The 14,979-nt window shown below is 49.6% G+C and overlaps 1 protein-coding gene across 6 annotated transcripts; it reads right to left on the bottom strand.

Annotated features, from left to right (window-relative positions):
- Positions 1 to 618: 618 nt before the first annotated feature.
- LOC107983815 (zinc finger protein 239) lies at positions 619 to 13,903 on the bottom strand. Of its 6 annotated transcripts, none has more exons than XM_062976957.1 (3): positions 13,779 to 13,903; positions 11,334 to 11,500; positions 619 to 4,626 (listed from the first exon to the last, which is right to left on the bottom strand). In XM_062976957.1, the coding sequence occupies exon 3, from the start codon at positions 4,317 to 4,319 to the stop codon at positions 3,372 to 3,374; it is 948 nt and encodes a 315-aa protein (XP_062833027.1). In that variant the 5' UTR covers positions 4,320 to 4,626; positions 11,334 to 11,500; positions 13,779 to 13,903; the 3' UTR covers positions 619 to 3,371. The 6 variants fall into 6 exon arrangements, 4 of the variants coding, with proteins under 4 accessions (XP_062833027.1, XP_062833028.1, XP_062833026.1 ...); XM_062976958.1 differs by having other exon boundaries at positions 11,334 to 11,482; positions 13,779 to 13,882; XM_062976956.1 differs by lacking the exons at positions 11,334 to 11,500; positions 13,779 to 13,903 and adding an exon at positions 6,828 to 6,851.
- Between the last annotated feature and the right edge of the window lie 1,076 nt (positions 13,904 to 14,979).

Genomic DNA, 14,979 nt, shown 5'->3' with positions numbered 1-14,979 from the left:
TTTTTATCCAATTGCTGCCCGTTAGAAGGCTAAGCTCTGCCCACTTGGTCTGGTGAAGTGGGGCTCCAAGCAGGGCCATAGCCAGAAAAAAAATTGGGCAAGGGGGGTGTCTTTTTTTTAGCAAACCATGAAGAGTAGTACCATAACAAGCAATAATTTACATTATATGATTCAATCAATATTTTTATATAAACTTAATTAAACCAAATTTCTATTTTAGTCACAAAGTTTGAAGCCTTAAAAACCCTGAAAATGACTTTTCATTGGTAAATTAGTGGTTACAAAAGAATACCACAACATTGTTGGAAACACTTGAAAACTGTGTCAATCCACTTGGACAGCAATCAGGCTCCATTGACACACTTGGGTGGACACTCAAGCCAAGTCTATTTTTCTTGCCCCATTGTGCTTCTTATGTATGCTTTCAAATGTTTCAGAGTTGAAAACAACCTTTTATTTGTAGCTGTTGACACTGGCAATGTGGCTGAAATCTCAAGAAGTTTCTTTACACTCGGAAACAACTGTCAATCACAGAAAAGACATGCTTCCAGTGCATTTGATGGGTTTTCTGCAGGTGCAATCTTTTCCCATTTTCTACCACACAGAACAAATTCAGTATCTTTTTTCCCAAATAATTTTTATTAAACATTTACTAGGAGGGATGGGGGACAAGGGAAGGAAAAGGAAAAAATTGGGGATAGTAGATTAGCTATTGGTTGGTTGCATCTTTACAAACGTCTAGTTTGTCGCAAGGAGAAAACAAAGAGGGGGAGGTATGGGGAGTCCTTTTACAAAATTATCTTTGTTACAACAAAGTCTCCGCCTCTATTTCTTAAACACACGTCATAAAATATTGAGGATTCCAACAATTTTAATTTTAAGTCCATTGGTTGCATTTTTATGTCTTATCACATTGTCTCCTGATCTTCATATATTCTTTCCATTTATACTTCAATGGAAATTGATCTTAATTTCATATTAAATGTTTTCTTAAATTATTTATTATTAATATCTACAAAAGTAAGTTCTACCATTTTCATTTAGACTGGGTATTTTTCCATGTCAGGAGCGACTTGAGAAACTGCAAGTTGCTTCTGGTGTGAGAGAATTGGCCGTCTGCAAGGACGTTGCCCAGGGGACACTGCCCAGATGTTTGATGTTTTACCATCCTGTGGGAGGCTTCTCTCATGTCCCCGCATGGAGCTGGAGCTGAGAGAGGGAGCTCACCCGTGCTCTCCCCGGGTTGGATGCAAACCGGCAACTTTCAGGTCAGTAACACAACCTTCAAGTCATCAGTCCTGCCGGCACAAGGGTTTAATCCGCTGCACCACTGGGGGCTCCTATTTAGATTGTTAGTAGGTTAGTATTTATATCATTTTATCATGCTCTCTCTCTCTTTCTGTATTACATCAAATATATTTCACATCTACAACTATTGGGTTCAAAAACTCTTCCGATTTCACCATAATCACTCAGTATGGTGATATAGCCCATTTTAAAGAACTTTCCCTGAAGGCTCCTGAAGGCCAAATCTCTCAAACTTCTCTTTCTCAAGGTTTTCTTCCCACTCGCCCGTCTAGCCGCCTTTTATCTCAATCTGTTTCTCTGTCTCTCTCACTCACTCTCTCGCTATATATACGTGTATACATTTGTGAGTATGTGCTTCTATCATTTCTATAATTGTACGCTTTTCTGTTACCGTTTCTTAACCATCAACTCATCAGATAGCATCCCTCTCTTAAGTTTTAACATAAAAATACAGAAGATAATCATATATTATTTATCTTATTTTTAGTTATAAAATTCTATCATTGTAGTCATCTTTCGGTTTTTCACAAGGTCTATAAAACGTTTCCATTCTTCTTGTAGATTCTGCAAATTGTTTTGCTGTAGGGCTAAAGTTAGGTTGTCCATCTCTGCCATTTCAAAGACTTTTGTAATCCAGTCCTCGGTCCTTGGTATAGCTTGGCGTTTCAACAATTTTGCACATTCATTTCTTGCTGCTGTTGCCATGTAGAGAGAGATTCCAGTCCAACCCCCCGCCAAGAAGCAGGAAAATCGCATTCAAATCACCTTATAAATTCATAATAATAACACACATTCCATCAATAAAAACCAATTAAAACAGGCAATTAAAACATGTATAACAACAAATTAAAACATACAAAGTGCATATTATAAGTTAATATTTAGGGAGATCAGGTTAGATCCTTCCCTGCCCATTTTCCGCCAGGAATTGAAAACATGGTTGTTCCAGAGCGCGTTTGAATGAATAGGCCCAATAGAGCTGTCATTAGAATACTTTTTTATGTTTATAAAACCGTAAGGCACTTTATCACTGTTACTCAATCCATGATACAGCACTTTATGAAACCTGTCCCTGCTGGTTTGCTTTTAATTACTCTGATTTTATCTGCTTGGATTTTAATGTATTGTCCATTATTTTATTTTGTGTATCGTTGAAATGTTTTAAGTTTTGTCAAATATGTTGTGTTGTTGTTTCGGGCTTGTCCCTGTTGTGAGCCGCCCTGAGTCCCTTCGGGGAGATGGGGCGGGATATAAAAATAACGTTGTTTATTATTATTATTATTATTATTATTATTATTATTATTATTATTATTATTGATAATAATAATATTGATGCCATTTTTAATTATTGTTTTGATTTGATCTGTTTGTTCATTATGGCATTGAATGTTTGCTGCTTTTTGGCCCCTGGGGAGATGGGGGGGGGGGGTTACATATAAAACTATTTATTTATTTATTTATTTATTTTTCAGTATGGCAGTATTTCCTTAGCCTTCCATTAATAATCACCATAACTATTAACTAATATAGGATGCATATATTTTAAACAGATTCCTCTATATTTTCCTCTGTATCCATACTTCAAGGTGGAAGAGAAGAGAATGATCAAACAGGTGCAAACAGTGAGTTGGACTAGATGTTCCTCAGGGGCCCTTCCCATTTATATATATTTGGAGGAGGGGGTTGGACTAGATGTCTCTGAGAGGCCCCCAAACATTCTGGTCACCTGAGAACCAGACCACCTCAGGCTCCACAAACATCAAGGTCCCGCCATCCCCTCACCATTGCCTTTCTTAGCTAGCAGGGCTGATGGGGATCATAGGCCTGCCAGTGGAGGCCCAAGAGGTCCAGGGCCCTCTCCATTAACACAAATGCCCCCAACCTCTGCAGCATCAGGACTCCGCCCCCCAAGACCCCATTGAAGGTGGGAGAAGGTTCTAACCATCCTATGTGGGAAGTTTGCCAGTTAAATTGAATTACCGTGTTGTAAAAGGATGCATGTTTAAAAAGTGTGTCACCAACATGAAAGGTTTGGAAAGCCCTATCTCAGAGTCTCTCTGGGGTCAAATGCCACTGCTCTCTCCAGTGTGAAGTCTATGATGTGCACGTAGAGTTGTATCCCGAGCGAAGCTCTCTCCACACTCCAGGCATTTATAGGGTTTCTCTCCAGTGTGAGTCCTTTGATGTGCACGTAGATTTCCACTCTGCGTGAAGCTCTTCCCACAATCAAAGCATTTATAGGGTTTCTCCCCAGTGTGAGTCCTTTGATGTGAATCTAGATTTGCTCTCTTAGTAAAGTTCTTTCCACACTCCAGGCATTCATATGGCTTCTCCCCAGTGTGACATCTTTCATGTTGCTGCAGATGATCCTTCCGAGTGAAACTCTTTCCACACTCCAGGCATTCATAGGGTTTCTCCCCAGTGTGGGTCCTTTGATGTAAATGTAGATGTCCCCTCTGATTGAAGCTCTTTCCACACTTCAGACATTCATAGGGTTTCTCCCCAGTGTGAATCCTTTGATGTAAACGTAGACTTTCATTCTGAGTGAAGCTCTGTCCACACTCCAGGCATTTATAGGGTTTCTCCCCAGTGTGAGTCCTTTGATGTGAACGTAAGCGTCCATTGCTAGCAAAGTTCTTTCCACAATCCAGGCATTCATAGGGTTTCTCCCCAGTGTGAGTCCTATTATGTATTTGTAGAGCCAAACCTCGAACAAAGCTCTTTCCACACTCCAGGCATTTATAGGGTTTCTCCCCAGTGTGAGTCCTTTGATGTGAACGTAAGCGTCCATTGCTAGCAAAGTTCTTTCCACAATCCAGGCATTTATAGGGTTTCTCCCCAGTGTGAGTCTTTTGATGTGAATGTAAACCTTTACGGCTAGTGAAGCTCCTTCCACACTCCAGGCATTGATAGGATTTCTCCCCAGTGTGAGTCCTTTCATGTTTCTGCAGATGATCCCTCCGAGTGGAACTCCTTTCACGCTCCAGGCCTTTAGATGTTTTCTCCTCCATGTCAACAGTGATATGGGTGCTTAATTGCAATACAGATACTTGACTCTTATTTTTTCCTTTCTTATATTTAAGCTGTAGGCCATACTACCCTGAACACACCTGATCTCATCTGATCTTGGAAGCTAAGCAGGGTCAGGCCTAGTTAGTACTTGGATGAGAATACCAGGTGCTGTAGGCTTAAATAGCATTCGGCCTCTCCGTAAGTGAGGTCAGGAATTCGGCAAATCATCACTGTGAGAGCATTTCTTCTTCCTATGTTATTGGTTTCCTCACTGCATCCAGGTGACTCCACAGAATCCTCATTTTCCTGGTTAAAAAAGAAGCAAAAGATCAAGGATGAAAGCCAGAAACTTTCTTCCCCTCCAAGATTTCCCCCTCTTTCCCTTCATAGGTCATGTTGAAAATGGAAATATCAAGAAATGCAAACATCAGGGTCTCAAGCACATGCACAAATGCCAGCAAATGCAATCACTGGGTCTTAAAAAAGAAGGGAATGAATCCAGAAAGAAAAAGAAAAAGGAGGGAGGGAGGGAGAAAAGAATGAAGGACACGGTAGAAGGAGGAAAGGGGAATTCCTTCCAATATTGGAGCATCATATTGATTTCATTGGGTCAGGCACAAATGTGGCTGAAGGTACGGAAGGCAGCCAGGCAGAAAGGAATGGTTCTTTCCGATATTCAAGGGCGTCATTCCCTGGATAATGAGTTTCCCTGAATTACCAGGATGCTCTATCCGCAGTGCCTCTTCCCTTTGGCAGCTTGTTCAAGGGCCAGGAATGCTGGGAGCTGGAGGCCCAAACAGATGGAGGGCCGCAATTTGAGGATGCCTGGTCCAGCCTCTCCAGTTTACTCCCGGTGCTTTTGGTGGAACGGCCTCAACGAGAATCAATCCTAGAGCTGGAAGAGGCCTGGTGGGCCATCCAGTCCAACCCCTTCCTGCCAAAGTGGAGTCCCCGACATGCGAGTGTGGAGAAGGCCAGAGAGCACCGACTCCCACGCAGCCTGAGCCCTGCCGCGCGCAACAGGGAGGGCCTTCTTCCCACAGCAACGCACTCCAAGAGGCCAGTTTCTGGTCAAAGGACATTTAGGATCATGCCAAGTTTTTAACTTTGTTTGGTTTTTAAATAAATTACAGCTGTTTGCTTCTGACAGGATAAATTCATATATCTGGGTGTCGCCGTCCCACCAGAGGCTCCCATTGGCTGCCAGCCACCCTCTGGCTTGGATTGATGGGTGGGAAGGAGGGGGCGGGAGGGAGGGGTGAAGGTGGGGCCTGGGGGGGGGGAGAAAGAGGGGCTCCTGCCCCTGCCACCTCCACTTCCCACAGGCCCTGCTCAGTCTCCCTCGTCCCACATCAAAACCCCCTGCAGAATCCTGGGACTTGTAGTTGAGTGAGGCCCAGGACTTCCCCGGGTGAAGCCCCTCCCTCAACCCCCCCCCCCCCCCCAGGACTCTGCTGGAGGCATCTGCGGGGTGTGAAGCAGGCACGGGCTCCACGTCCTGTGTTTGAGTGGGATGCTCTTTGGAGAACTTGGCCCCTGAATTACTTCTAGTAGTTCAGAGAAGGATGTCATGAGATTGGCTTGTGGTTCCCTTTGGCAGCTCTAGGTAGATTTGGGGGCTAAAGTCTAGGGCCCAGCACAGGCCGGGGGGGGGGCTGCTCTAAGGCCCCCGGGATCTCGAAGGTCCCATGAGCCTTGGGGGGGGGGGGGGCTTTGCATAGGCCTCCCACCCTGCAGGGCAGGCAGCAGCTGTGATGAGCAACTCCGCCCACAGAGCCATCCGTATGTTCCAAGCTCACAACCTCTTGTCAATTGGCCCTTGGAACGGACCATTTCTCTTGCCTGGCCCTCTGTGTGGACTGATCACGGTCCTACCCTCGGGCTGCTCCCGGCTCTCCTTGCTGGGTGAGTGGCTGCCCCTTCAAGGGGGTGGGTGGGTGGCCTGCCAGGAGCGGAGACCCAGGCACCGGGGGGAGGCCCATGCCCGTCATGGAGACCAGGACCCCCTCCCTGGGCCTCCAACGGGGAGCCGCAGCCTGGCCACTCCAGCCACAGCCCAGACCGGGTCCCAGAGGGGTCTCGGCCAGGAAGCCCGTCAGGCGGCAGGAGGACGGTCCCACCCCCAGCCACGTCAGCCACCTCGCCTCTATGCGTTTTTGACTTTCCACTGGGCTGGCCTGGGTCAAGAGCAGGGGGGGGGGGGTTGTGGGTTGTGGGTGGCCAGGCTCACTCCCCACGTTCCCCAGGCGGGCAGCGTGAGCGGAGGGCGAGGTGGGCGTTAAGCCCCTTCTCCCCTCCCTCCCTCCCTCCCTCCCTCCCTCCCTCTATAGGGACCCCCTGCCCCCCAGGGACGCGTCTCCCTCTCCCCGCACCACTTGCATTGCGCCCTGCCCCAGTCTCTTATCTACACTGGATTATAAACGAGCAATGCAGGACAAACAACCAGAAACAAAATACGAAACAAACAAGAGACAAACCGTAAGACACTAACACAAGACTTGACCCACCTCTTGACCAGGCCGAGGAGCTGCCCAGAAGGCAGGCCAAAGAGCCAGATGGATGGTCCTGGGTGGCCCTCTCTCCCGCTGTCCTTCGGGTGGCTCTCCCTCCCTCTGACCGCTGCGAGTCAGGCCCAGAGTGACCGGCCTCCACCCAATGACCCTGCAGCGGGGTTGGCGGCCAAACAATACACAACACATTAAAAGAAGAGTTCTTCTTCCAGGCAGGCATAAAGCCTATCCCACTCGTGGGCCTGGGGCAGAAGTCCTGGCGGTGGGGCCCAGAAGGCAGGCCAAAGAGCCAGATGGATGGTCCTGGGTGGCCCTCTCTCCCGCTGTCCTTCGGGTGGCTCTCCCTCCCTCTGACCGCTGCGAGTCAGGCCCAGAGTGACCGGCCTCCACCCAATACACAACACATTAAAAGAAGAGTTCTTCTGCCAGGCAGGCATAAAGCCTATCCCACTCGTGGGCCTGGGGCAGAAGTCCTGGCGGTGGGGCCCAGAAGGCAGGCCAAAGAGCCAGATGGATGGTCCTGGGTGGCCCTCTCTCCCGCTGTCCTTCGGGTGGCTCTCCCTCCCTCTGACCGCTGCGAGTCAGGCCCAGAGTGACCGGCCTCCACCCAATACACAACACATTAAAAGAAGAGTTCTTCTGCCAGGCAGGCATAAAGCCTATCCCACTCGTGGGCCTGGGGCAGAAGTCCTGGCGGTGGGGCCCAGAAGGCAGGCCAAAGAGCCAGATGGATGGTCCTGGGTGGCCCTCTCTCCCGCTGTCCTTCGGGTGGCTCTCCCTCCCTCTGACCGCTGCGAGTCAGGCCCAGAGTGACCGGCCTCCACCCAATACACAACACATTAAAAGAAGAGTTCTTCTGCCAGGCAGGCATAAAGCCTATCCCACTCGTGGGCCTGGGGCAGAAGTCCTGGCGGTGGGGCCCAGAAGGCAGGCCAAAGAGCCAGATGGATGGTCCTGGGTGGCCCTCTCTCCCGCTGTCCTTCGGGTGGCTCTCCCTCCCTCTGACCGCTGCGAGTCAGGCCCAGAGTGACCGGCCTCCACCCAATACACAACACATTAAAAGAAGAGTTCTTCTGCCAGGCAGGCATAAAGCCTATCCCACTCGTGGGCCTGGGGCAGAAGTCCTGGCGGTGGGGCCCAGAAGGCAGGCCAAAGAGCCAGATGGATGGTCCTGGGTGGCCCTCTCTCCCGCTGTCCTTCGGGTGGCTCTCCCTCCCTCTGACCGCTGCGAGTCAGGCCCAGAAAGGTTGTAAACAACTCCAGGATGTAGCTCACCACAAACCGTCCCAGTTGGAGCAAAAGTACATGTATTGCATACATTTCTCAGAATCGGCTTCACCACAAGCTTAACCACAACTGATTCTTGCTAAACATACAGGACACATGCTATCTTGTCACAAGACAGCAAGTTGCAATTTCTATCTTTATTTCTAGGAGTGAGACTGATCTCTGGTTTCAAGCAGACAGGCATTCTAAAATGGAGTCACTCTTGTTCAGTGACCCCTTCAAGGTCTGTTGGAAACTGGGCAAGTGAGGTTTGTATATATCTCAGTGCAATGATGTCCAGGGTGGAAGAAAGAACTCTTCTCTCTTGAAGGCAAGTGTGAATGTTGCAATTGATCGCCTTGATTAGCACTGAATAGCCTTGCAGCTTCAAAGTCTGGCTGCTTCCTGCCTGAGGGAACCCTCTGTTGGAAGGTGTTAACTGGCCCTGGTTGTTTATTGTCTGGAATTGGCCAGTTAACACCTCCCAACAAAGGGTTCCCTCAGGCAGGAAACAGCCAGGCTTTGAAGCTGCCAGGCCATTCAGTGCTAATGAAGCTGGCCAGGTGTACCATTCACATTTGCCTCAGACAGACAAGAGACAACAGTCAAGAGTCCTTTCTCCCACTTTGGACATTATTCCACAGAGATGTGTCCATCTATATAAACCCCTCTTGCCTAGTTTCCAACAGACCTCTGAGGATGCCTGGCACAGATGTGGGCGAAACATCAGGAGAGAATGCTTCTGGAACATGGCCAGACTGTCCGGAAAACTCACAGCAACCCAGTGATTCCGGTCATAAAAGCCTTCAACGCTGCGCTGCCCAAAGTCCTCTGCCCTCCTCCTGCCCTGGCAGCTCGTGGGGCGGCTTCTTCCCTTCCCAGAATTTGGTCTCATTGGCCTGAATGGCTCCCCCAATCCCACCGGGAGGCTGGGCCGGCAGCAGCCCCCCCCCCTCCCTCCAATTCAGGCATCTCTACACCTACCATTCCGCCTTGAGGGACAGGCACCCTGAGCTCAGCTCCGCAGGGGCCGGGGTCCCCCCCCCTTCCCACCCCACTTTAAATGCACCCACGCAGAGATGCCGGGAGGGTCCGAGGCGAGTCCACAAATGCGTGGAGGGAAAGGCCACAGAGGAGCCAAGTGGGCAGGCAGCTCAGCACCCGTGCCCACCCTCCCCTCAGCCGCCCCGACCTCTTCCAGGGACCACCGTCTCCATCATCCCACGCCGGGCGACCTCCTTCCCCTCCTCCTCCCACTCTGCTTCAGCCGGTGCCCGGAGGCGAGGCCCACCACCCAGTATCAAGCGGTGCCCCTCACTGGGTTGCTGTGAGTTTTCAGGGCTGCCTGGCTATGTTCCAGAAGCAGTCCCTTCTGACGTTTCGCCCACATCTTGGCAGGCATCCTCAGAGGTTGTGAGGTCTGTTGGAAACTAGGCAAGTGGGGTTTCAATCTATCTATCTATCTATCTATCTATCTATCTATCTATCTATCTATCTATCTATCTATCTATGGAATAATGTCCAGAGTGGGAGAGAGAAAGAACTCTTGTCTGCTTGAGGCAGGTGTGGATGTTACAGGTGGCCACCTTGATTAGCATTGAGTAGCCTTGCAGCTTCAAGGCCTGGCTGCTTCCTGCCTGGGGAATCCTTTGTTGGGCAGTGTTAGCTGGCCCTGATTATTTCCTGTTTGGCATTCCCCTGTTTTCTGAGTGTTGTTCTTTAATTACTGTCCTGATTTTAGAGTTTTCTAATACTGGGCGCCAGATTTTGTTCATTTTCATGGTTTCTTCCTTTTTGTGGAAATTGTCCACATGCTTCTTGTGGATTTCAATGAGGGTTATTAGAGTGGTTTCCCCCAGGAAGGAAGCAGCCAGGCTTTGAAGCTTTGAAGGCCATTCAATGCTAATCAAGGTGGCAATTGCAACACCCACAGTTGCATCAAACAGACAAAAGTCCTTTCTCCCACCCTGGACATTATTCCGCAGGGATCTATATAAACCCCACTGGCCTAGTTTTCAACAGACCTCACAACCTCTGAGAATGCCTGCCATAGATGTGGGCGGAACGTCAGGAGAGAATGCTTCTGGGACATGGCCAGACAGCCCATAAAATTCGCAGCAACCCAGGGATTCTGGCCATGAAAGCCTTCGACAAAACATTGTGCCCCTCATTCTATCGTCTCCCATGACGTGCCTCATTTATGAAATTACAGGAAATGAGACCACATGTGTCATGAGTTCACCAGGTGATCGAGCCCACGTCAGTGTTTTCTGGGTACTAGCAGCATGGATTTTGCCTCCCACTGTCACCACAAAACTAGAAATGTTATGTTCCCTGAGCTTTTGCACTCACAAACTTTCAAGGTTATTCATTGTCAGATCACATCGGATCCATGTCTATATGATCATATGACATATCTGTATCTTAAATGTACTCGTATTTATGGAGTTTCATTTGCCATAGCTTTGGAAACTTTCCTCCCAATGCAAACAGCAATTTGACAATTCTGCGGGAACAGGGAGGGAATCCTGCCTGGGGACAAAAGACCAGTGAGTGAAAAACGCCTGTCCTCCCAAGTGTGGCTGCATTCAACTTAACACTAGAGTTTGGCCCTAAAATCAGTCTATTGCTGAAACAATCTGATTGTGCCTTGGACACAAGGTGCACAACTAGTTTAATTGAATGGTCTTTGGCTTTATCTTGCCTGTGCCATTTCAAAGGTTGTACACTTTGTACAGTTTATCAGTATTGACTGATCTTGGAACGAGATTAGGCATCGGCCGAGACAACAGCAGTTCAACTCAGCTTGACTTGTTTTCTGTTATGAAGCAGGAAGGGCCCAAGGCAGGCCTGGGCCAACTTGGGCCCTCCTTCCAGGTGTTTTGGACTCCAACTCCCACCATTCCTCGGGCCCCTTCCTTTCCCCCCTCAGCCACTTAAGCGAGGAGAAGAAGGAGATGCTTAAGCGGCTGAGGGGGGAAAGGAAGGGGCCCGAGGCTGTGAGGAATGGTGGGAGTTGGAGTCCAAAACACCTGGAAGGAGGGGCCAAGTCGGCCCAGGCCTGGTCAAAGAAGACTTGGTAGGTCCAAACTCAACCCTCTAAGAACTTACATTGTTTTTGCATTTTGTGGCTGTGGTTGTATTTATTTTTGTGAAAGGACTTACTCGTTGGTTTCCCTTCCCTTCCCTGAGTGCATTTTGAACTGTATTGAAATGCAATTGTTCAGACCACTTTACCTGGAATCACACTGTGTCCCATTCTGCAGTTGAAGAGAGATGTTGACTCTAAGCTGGGATGTGTCCAGAGGAGGGCAGACAACTCAAAGGATCATGGGTCTGGAGAACAAGCCCCATGAGGAGCGGCTGAAAGAGCTGGGCATTTGAGCCTGCAGAAGAGAAGAAGGCTGAGAGGAGACAGGATGAGGGCCATGGATCAAGATGTGAGGGGAAGACATTTTAACCATAGTGGTTGATGTCTGTATTATTACTTTATTTGCTTGGTTGTTTATGTCTTATTGTATGCAATGATTTTTTTTATTGTTGATTGATTTGCTTATTGTTTTGCATTTGCTTTTATACTGTTGTGTCTGGGCATGGCCCCATGTAAGCTGCCCCGAGTCCCTTCGGGGAAATGGGGCGGGGTATAAGAATAAGAATAAAATTATTATTATTATTATTATTATTATTATTATTATTATTATTATTATTATTATTATGTTTTAATTGATTATTTTATAAGACTGTTATATCTGTGTTCTTAATTTTTGCCATGTGTTTTAAACTGTTTATAATTTGTTTCTGTTTGGGCTGTGCCCCCATGTTAGCCGCCCCGAGTCCCTTTGGGGAGATGGTGGCGAGATTTAAAAAAATAAAGTATAGTATATAGTATATAGGGAGGAGGGAGGAGGCTTCCTTTCTGCTGCCCTGGAGACTAGGACGCAATGGCTTCAAACTGCAGGAAAGGAAGGAGATTCCGCCTGAACACGAGGAAGAACTTCCTCACTGTGAGAGATGTTCAGCAGTGGAACTCTCTGCCCCTGAGCGAGTGTGGTGGAGGCTCTTTCTTCGGAGGCTTTGAAGCAACAACAACAGCAATAAACTTTATTTATAGATCGCTTTATCTCCCCGGAAGGGATTCAGAGCGGCTTACACCATAGGTAAGCATTCAATACCACGTAGGAAACATAAAACACGACTGTAATAAAAACATAAACATAATAATAATTAAGAACAAATACACCCATTTGAAATAAGACCCGTTTAAGAACTGCTCCATTGGGTGATATTTGGCTACCATTGGACAGAATTCCAGGATGGGCCCAGACAACAGTGGGGAGTGGGCTAGGACCCATGCAGCGAAGCCGCATAGAGCCTGGGGTTAAATACAGTGCAACTGATGGCAATGAATAGGGCCTGGGTTACTGGATGTCAAGGCCTGCTGAGCAGCTATAGGGCGGCCAGGTTAGTGCAATGACATATGGAAGGGCCATGGAAGTGGGTGACGTGCAAGGCGGGGCCAGTCTGGCGGCCAGGGCAGGGTCTAGGGTCGGAGATCAATCACCACCAGGGGTTCAGGTTCCTGCGGAAGGAGGATGGGGACGGGGCTTGCAGAGGCTGGATGGCCATCTCTCGGGGGTGCTTTGAATGCCACAGATGTAAGGAGGGGAAGGGGCCTTAAAGGCCCCCCTTGGGTTACTGAGAGGCACGTCCTACCTGCCCAAGATCAGGAGGGATAGGCAGGTAGGCAGGCAGGCAGATGGACAATCCTTCAGACTGTTGAGGGACTTCAGCCCCCCCCCCCCCCCGAAATCCTCAGGGTGGTCCGCGAGAAGGCCTTACATTTATGATTTAAACTGTTATGTTTATTCCTATCATGATCTGATCCCCATGCTCAATATATCCCATGTGCATGGGGGTCTTGGGATAACGATACAAAAGGTTTGCTAGGGTAGACCCTCTCGCACCCAGACTCACACCCCCCCCCCCCCCCCGAACCAAAAACCGAGCCCCTCCCGAATCAAAATCCTGGCTACGGGCCTGATCACAATCATCATAATAAGAATAATAGGACTCAGGCACAACCTCTGAGGATGCCTGCCATTGATGTGGGCGAAACGTCAGGAGAGAATGCTTCTGGAACATGGCCATATAGTCTGGAGAACATAGGACAACCCTGTGATCCCGGCCATGAAAGCCTGCCTTCGACAACACAAAGTCTGGAACCCGGATGTTGCAATCCCAGGTGACCGCAGGATTGGAGAGAAGCAACAGGAGAAGCTGACACCATAGGAGGATGTAAAGATCGACCTGCAAAGACTCTGGCACGAGCCAGGGAAGGGGGTCCCGGTGGTGATGGGCACACAGGCGCAGGGCCTCAAGACCTTGGCCTGCCCTTGAAAACCATGGGCGCTGACCAAATGACCACCGGTCAGCTGCCAAAGGCCACCGGACTCGGACCTGCGCGCATGACTCGCCTACACATCTCTCTCTCTGATCTCTGGATCGGGATCTGTGGGGGGGGGGGGGGGGAGAGGGCTGATTGACAACCACGGGAGGCGATTTTCAGGGAGCCCCCTCCCCCTCCCTCCCTCCCTCCGCCCAAGGGACGGGCATTCGGGGAGGGGGCGCCACACAAGACCCCTCCCCCGGCCCCAAAGCCCCCCCCCCATGAAGGAGCCTCACCTGGCGCCCCCCTTGTCCCTCCGGAAGGAAGGAGGGAGGGAGGGAGGGAAAGGGGGGGCAGGACAGGCCGGGGCTGCCTCGGTCCGCCAAGGAGGACAGACAGACAGACAGGCAGGCAGACAGGCGGCGAGCGAGGGCGAAGTCCGCCTGGCAAAGGGGGGCGGGGGGGGGGGCGGGACGCGCTGGCCTGCCGCTCCCTGATTGGCGGAGGTCAGGGCGTGGGGGGCGGAGGGCCCACCTGGCGGGCTGTTGTCATTCCTGTCACTCTCTTGGGGACTTTTTTGCCCGGGGGGGGGGGGTGTCTGAGGAGGAGGCGGCGGCGGCGGCGGCATGGTTTGTTTTGGGACGTGAGGTCATAGCCCTGACGTTTGGTCCCGATGATCCCTCGTGGGCTGCGCTCAGGGCTCTCTGGGATGGGTGAACTACGGCTCCCAGATCCCCGGGGGGGCATCTCCCCCACCCCAGGCCGGTGTGCACACGTGGCCGCGTTGAGCCCGTGTGCCAAGTTTGGCCCAGACCTGACCTCAGCTGGGTTCAGTGCTTTATGCATGCAATAATAATAATAATAATAATAATTTTATTTGTATCCCGCCTCCATCTCCCCCGAAGGGGACTCGGGGCGGCTTACAGCAAAATCAAAATACAAACAATGATAAAATATAAAACATCAGGGCAAAAACAAAACCAATAAAAAATATACACAATAAGTTAAAAAACACAACGCAGAATTAAAACATCAGGTTAAAAACAATGAGGTTGCAATAGTGGATAAGCAAAGTGTACGGTGCACATTATGGGTAACAAATTCATAAATAGATAAAGTGCATTAGAATCATTTAAGGCCACATTAGGTACGGTAGGGAGGAGTCCTGAGTAATCTCAATCAATCAGGAATCGGGAAGAGCGACCAGTGCAAAAGGTCGAGGAGGATAATAATTGTGATGGAAAAAAGATGATCTTAACCAAAGGCCTGAGTGAAAAGCCAAGTTTTCAGACTCTTCCGAAATGCCATCAAGGTGGGGGCTTGCCTGATCTCCCTAGGCAGCGAATTCCATAACCGGGATGGGGGCCACGACCGAGAAGGCCCTGTCCCTCGTCCCCACCAACCGCGCTTGCGATGCTGGGGGGAGCGAGAGGAGGGCCTCCCCCCAAAGAGACTGTACAGGTTCGTAGGGGGAGAGACGATCCCGAAGGTAGATGG

Source organism: Anolis carolinensis, chromosome 3 (assembly GCF_035594765.1).
Source record: "Anolis carolinensis isolate JA03-04 chromosome 3, rAnoCar3.1.pri, whole genome shotgun sequence".
Classification (NCBI taxonomy): Eukaryota; Metazoa; Chordata; class Lepidosauria; order Squamata; family Dactyloidae; genus Anolis; species Anolis carolinensis.
This window is presented reverse-complemented; position numbering and strand designations above follow the sequence as displayed.

What these genes read in the sequence shown, in the direction of transcription:
- LOC107983815 (XM_062976957.1), bottom strand. Translation starts at nt 4,319, where the DNA reads ATGGAGGAGAAAACATCTAAAGGCCTGGAGCGTGAAAGGAGTTCCACT.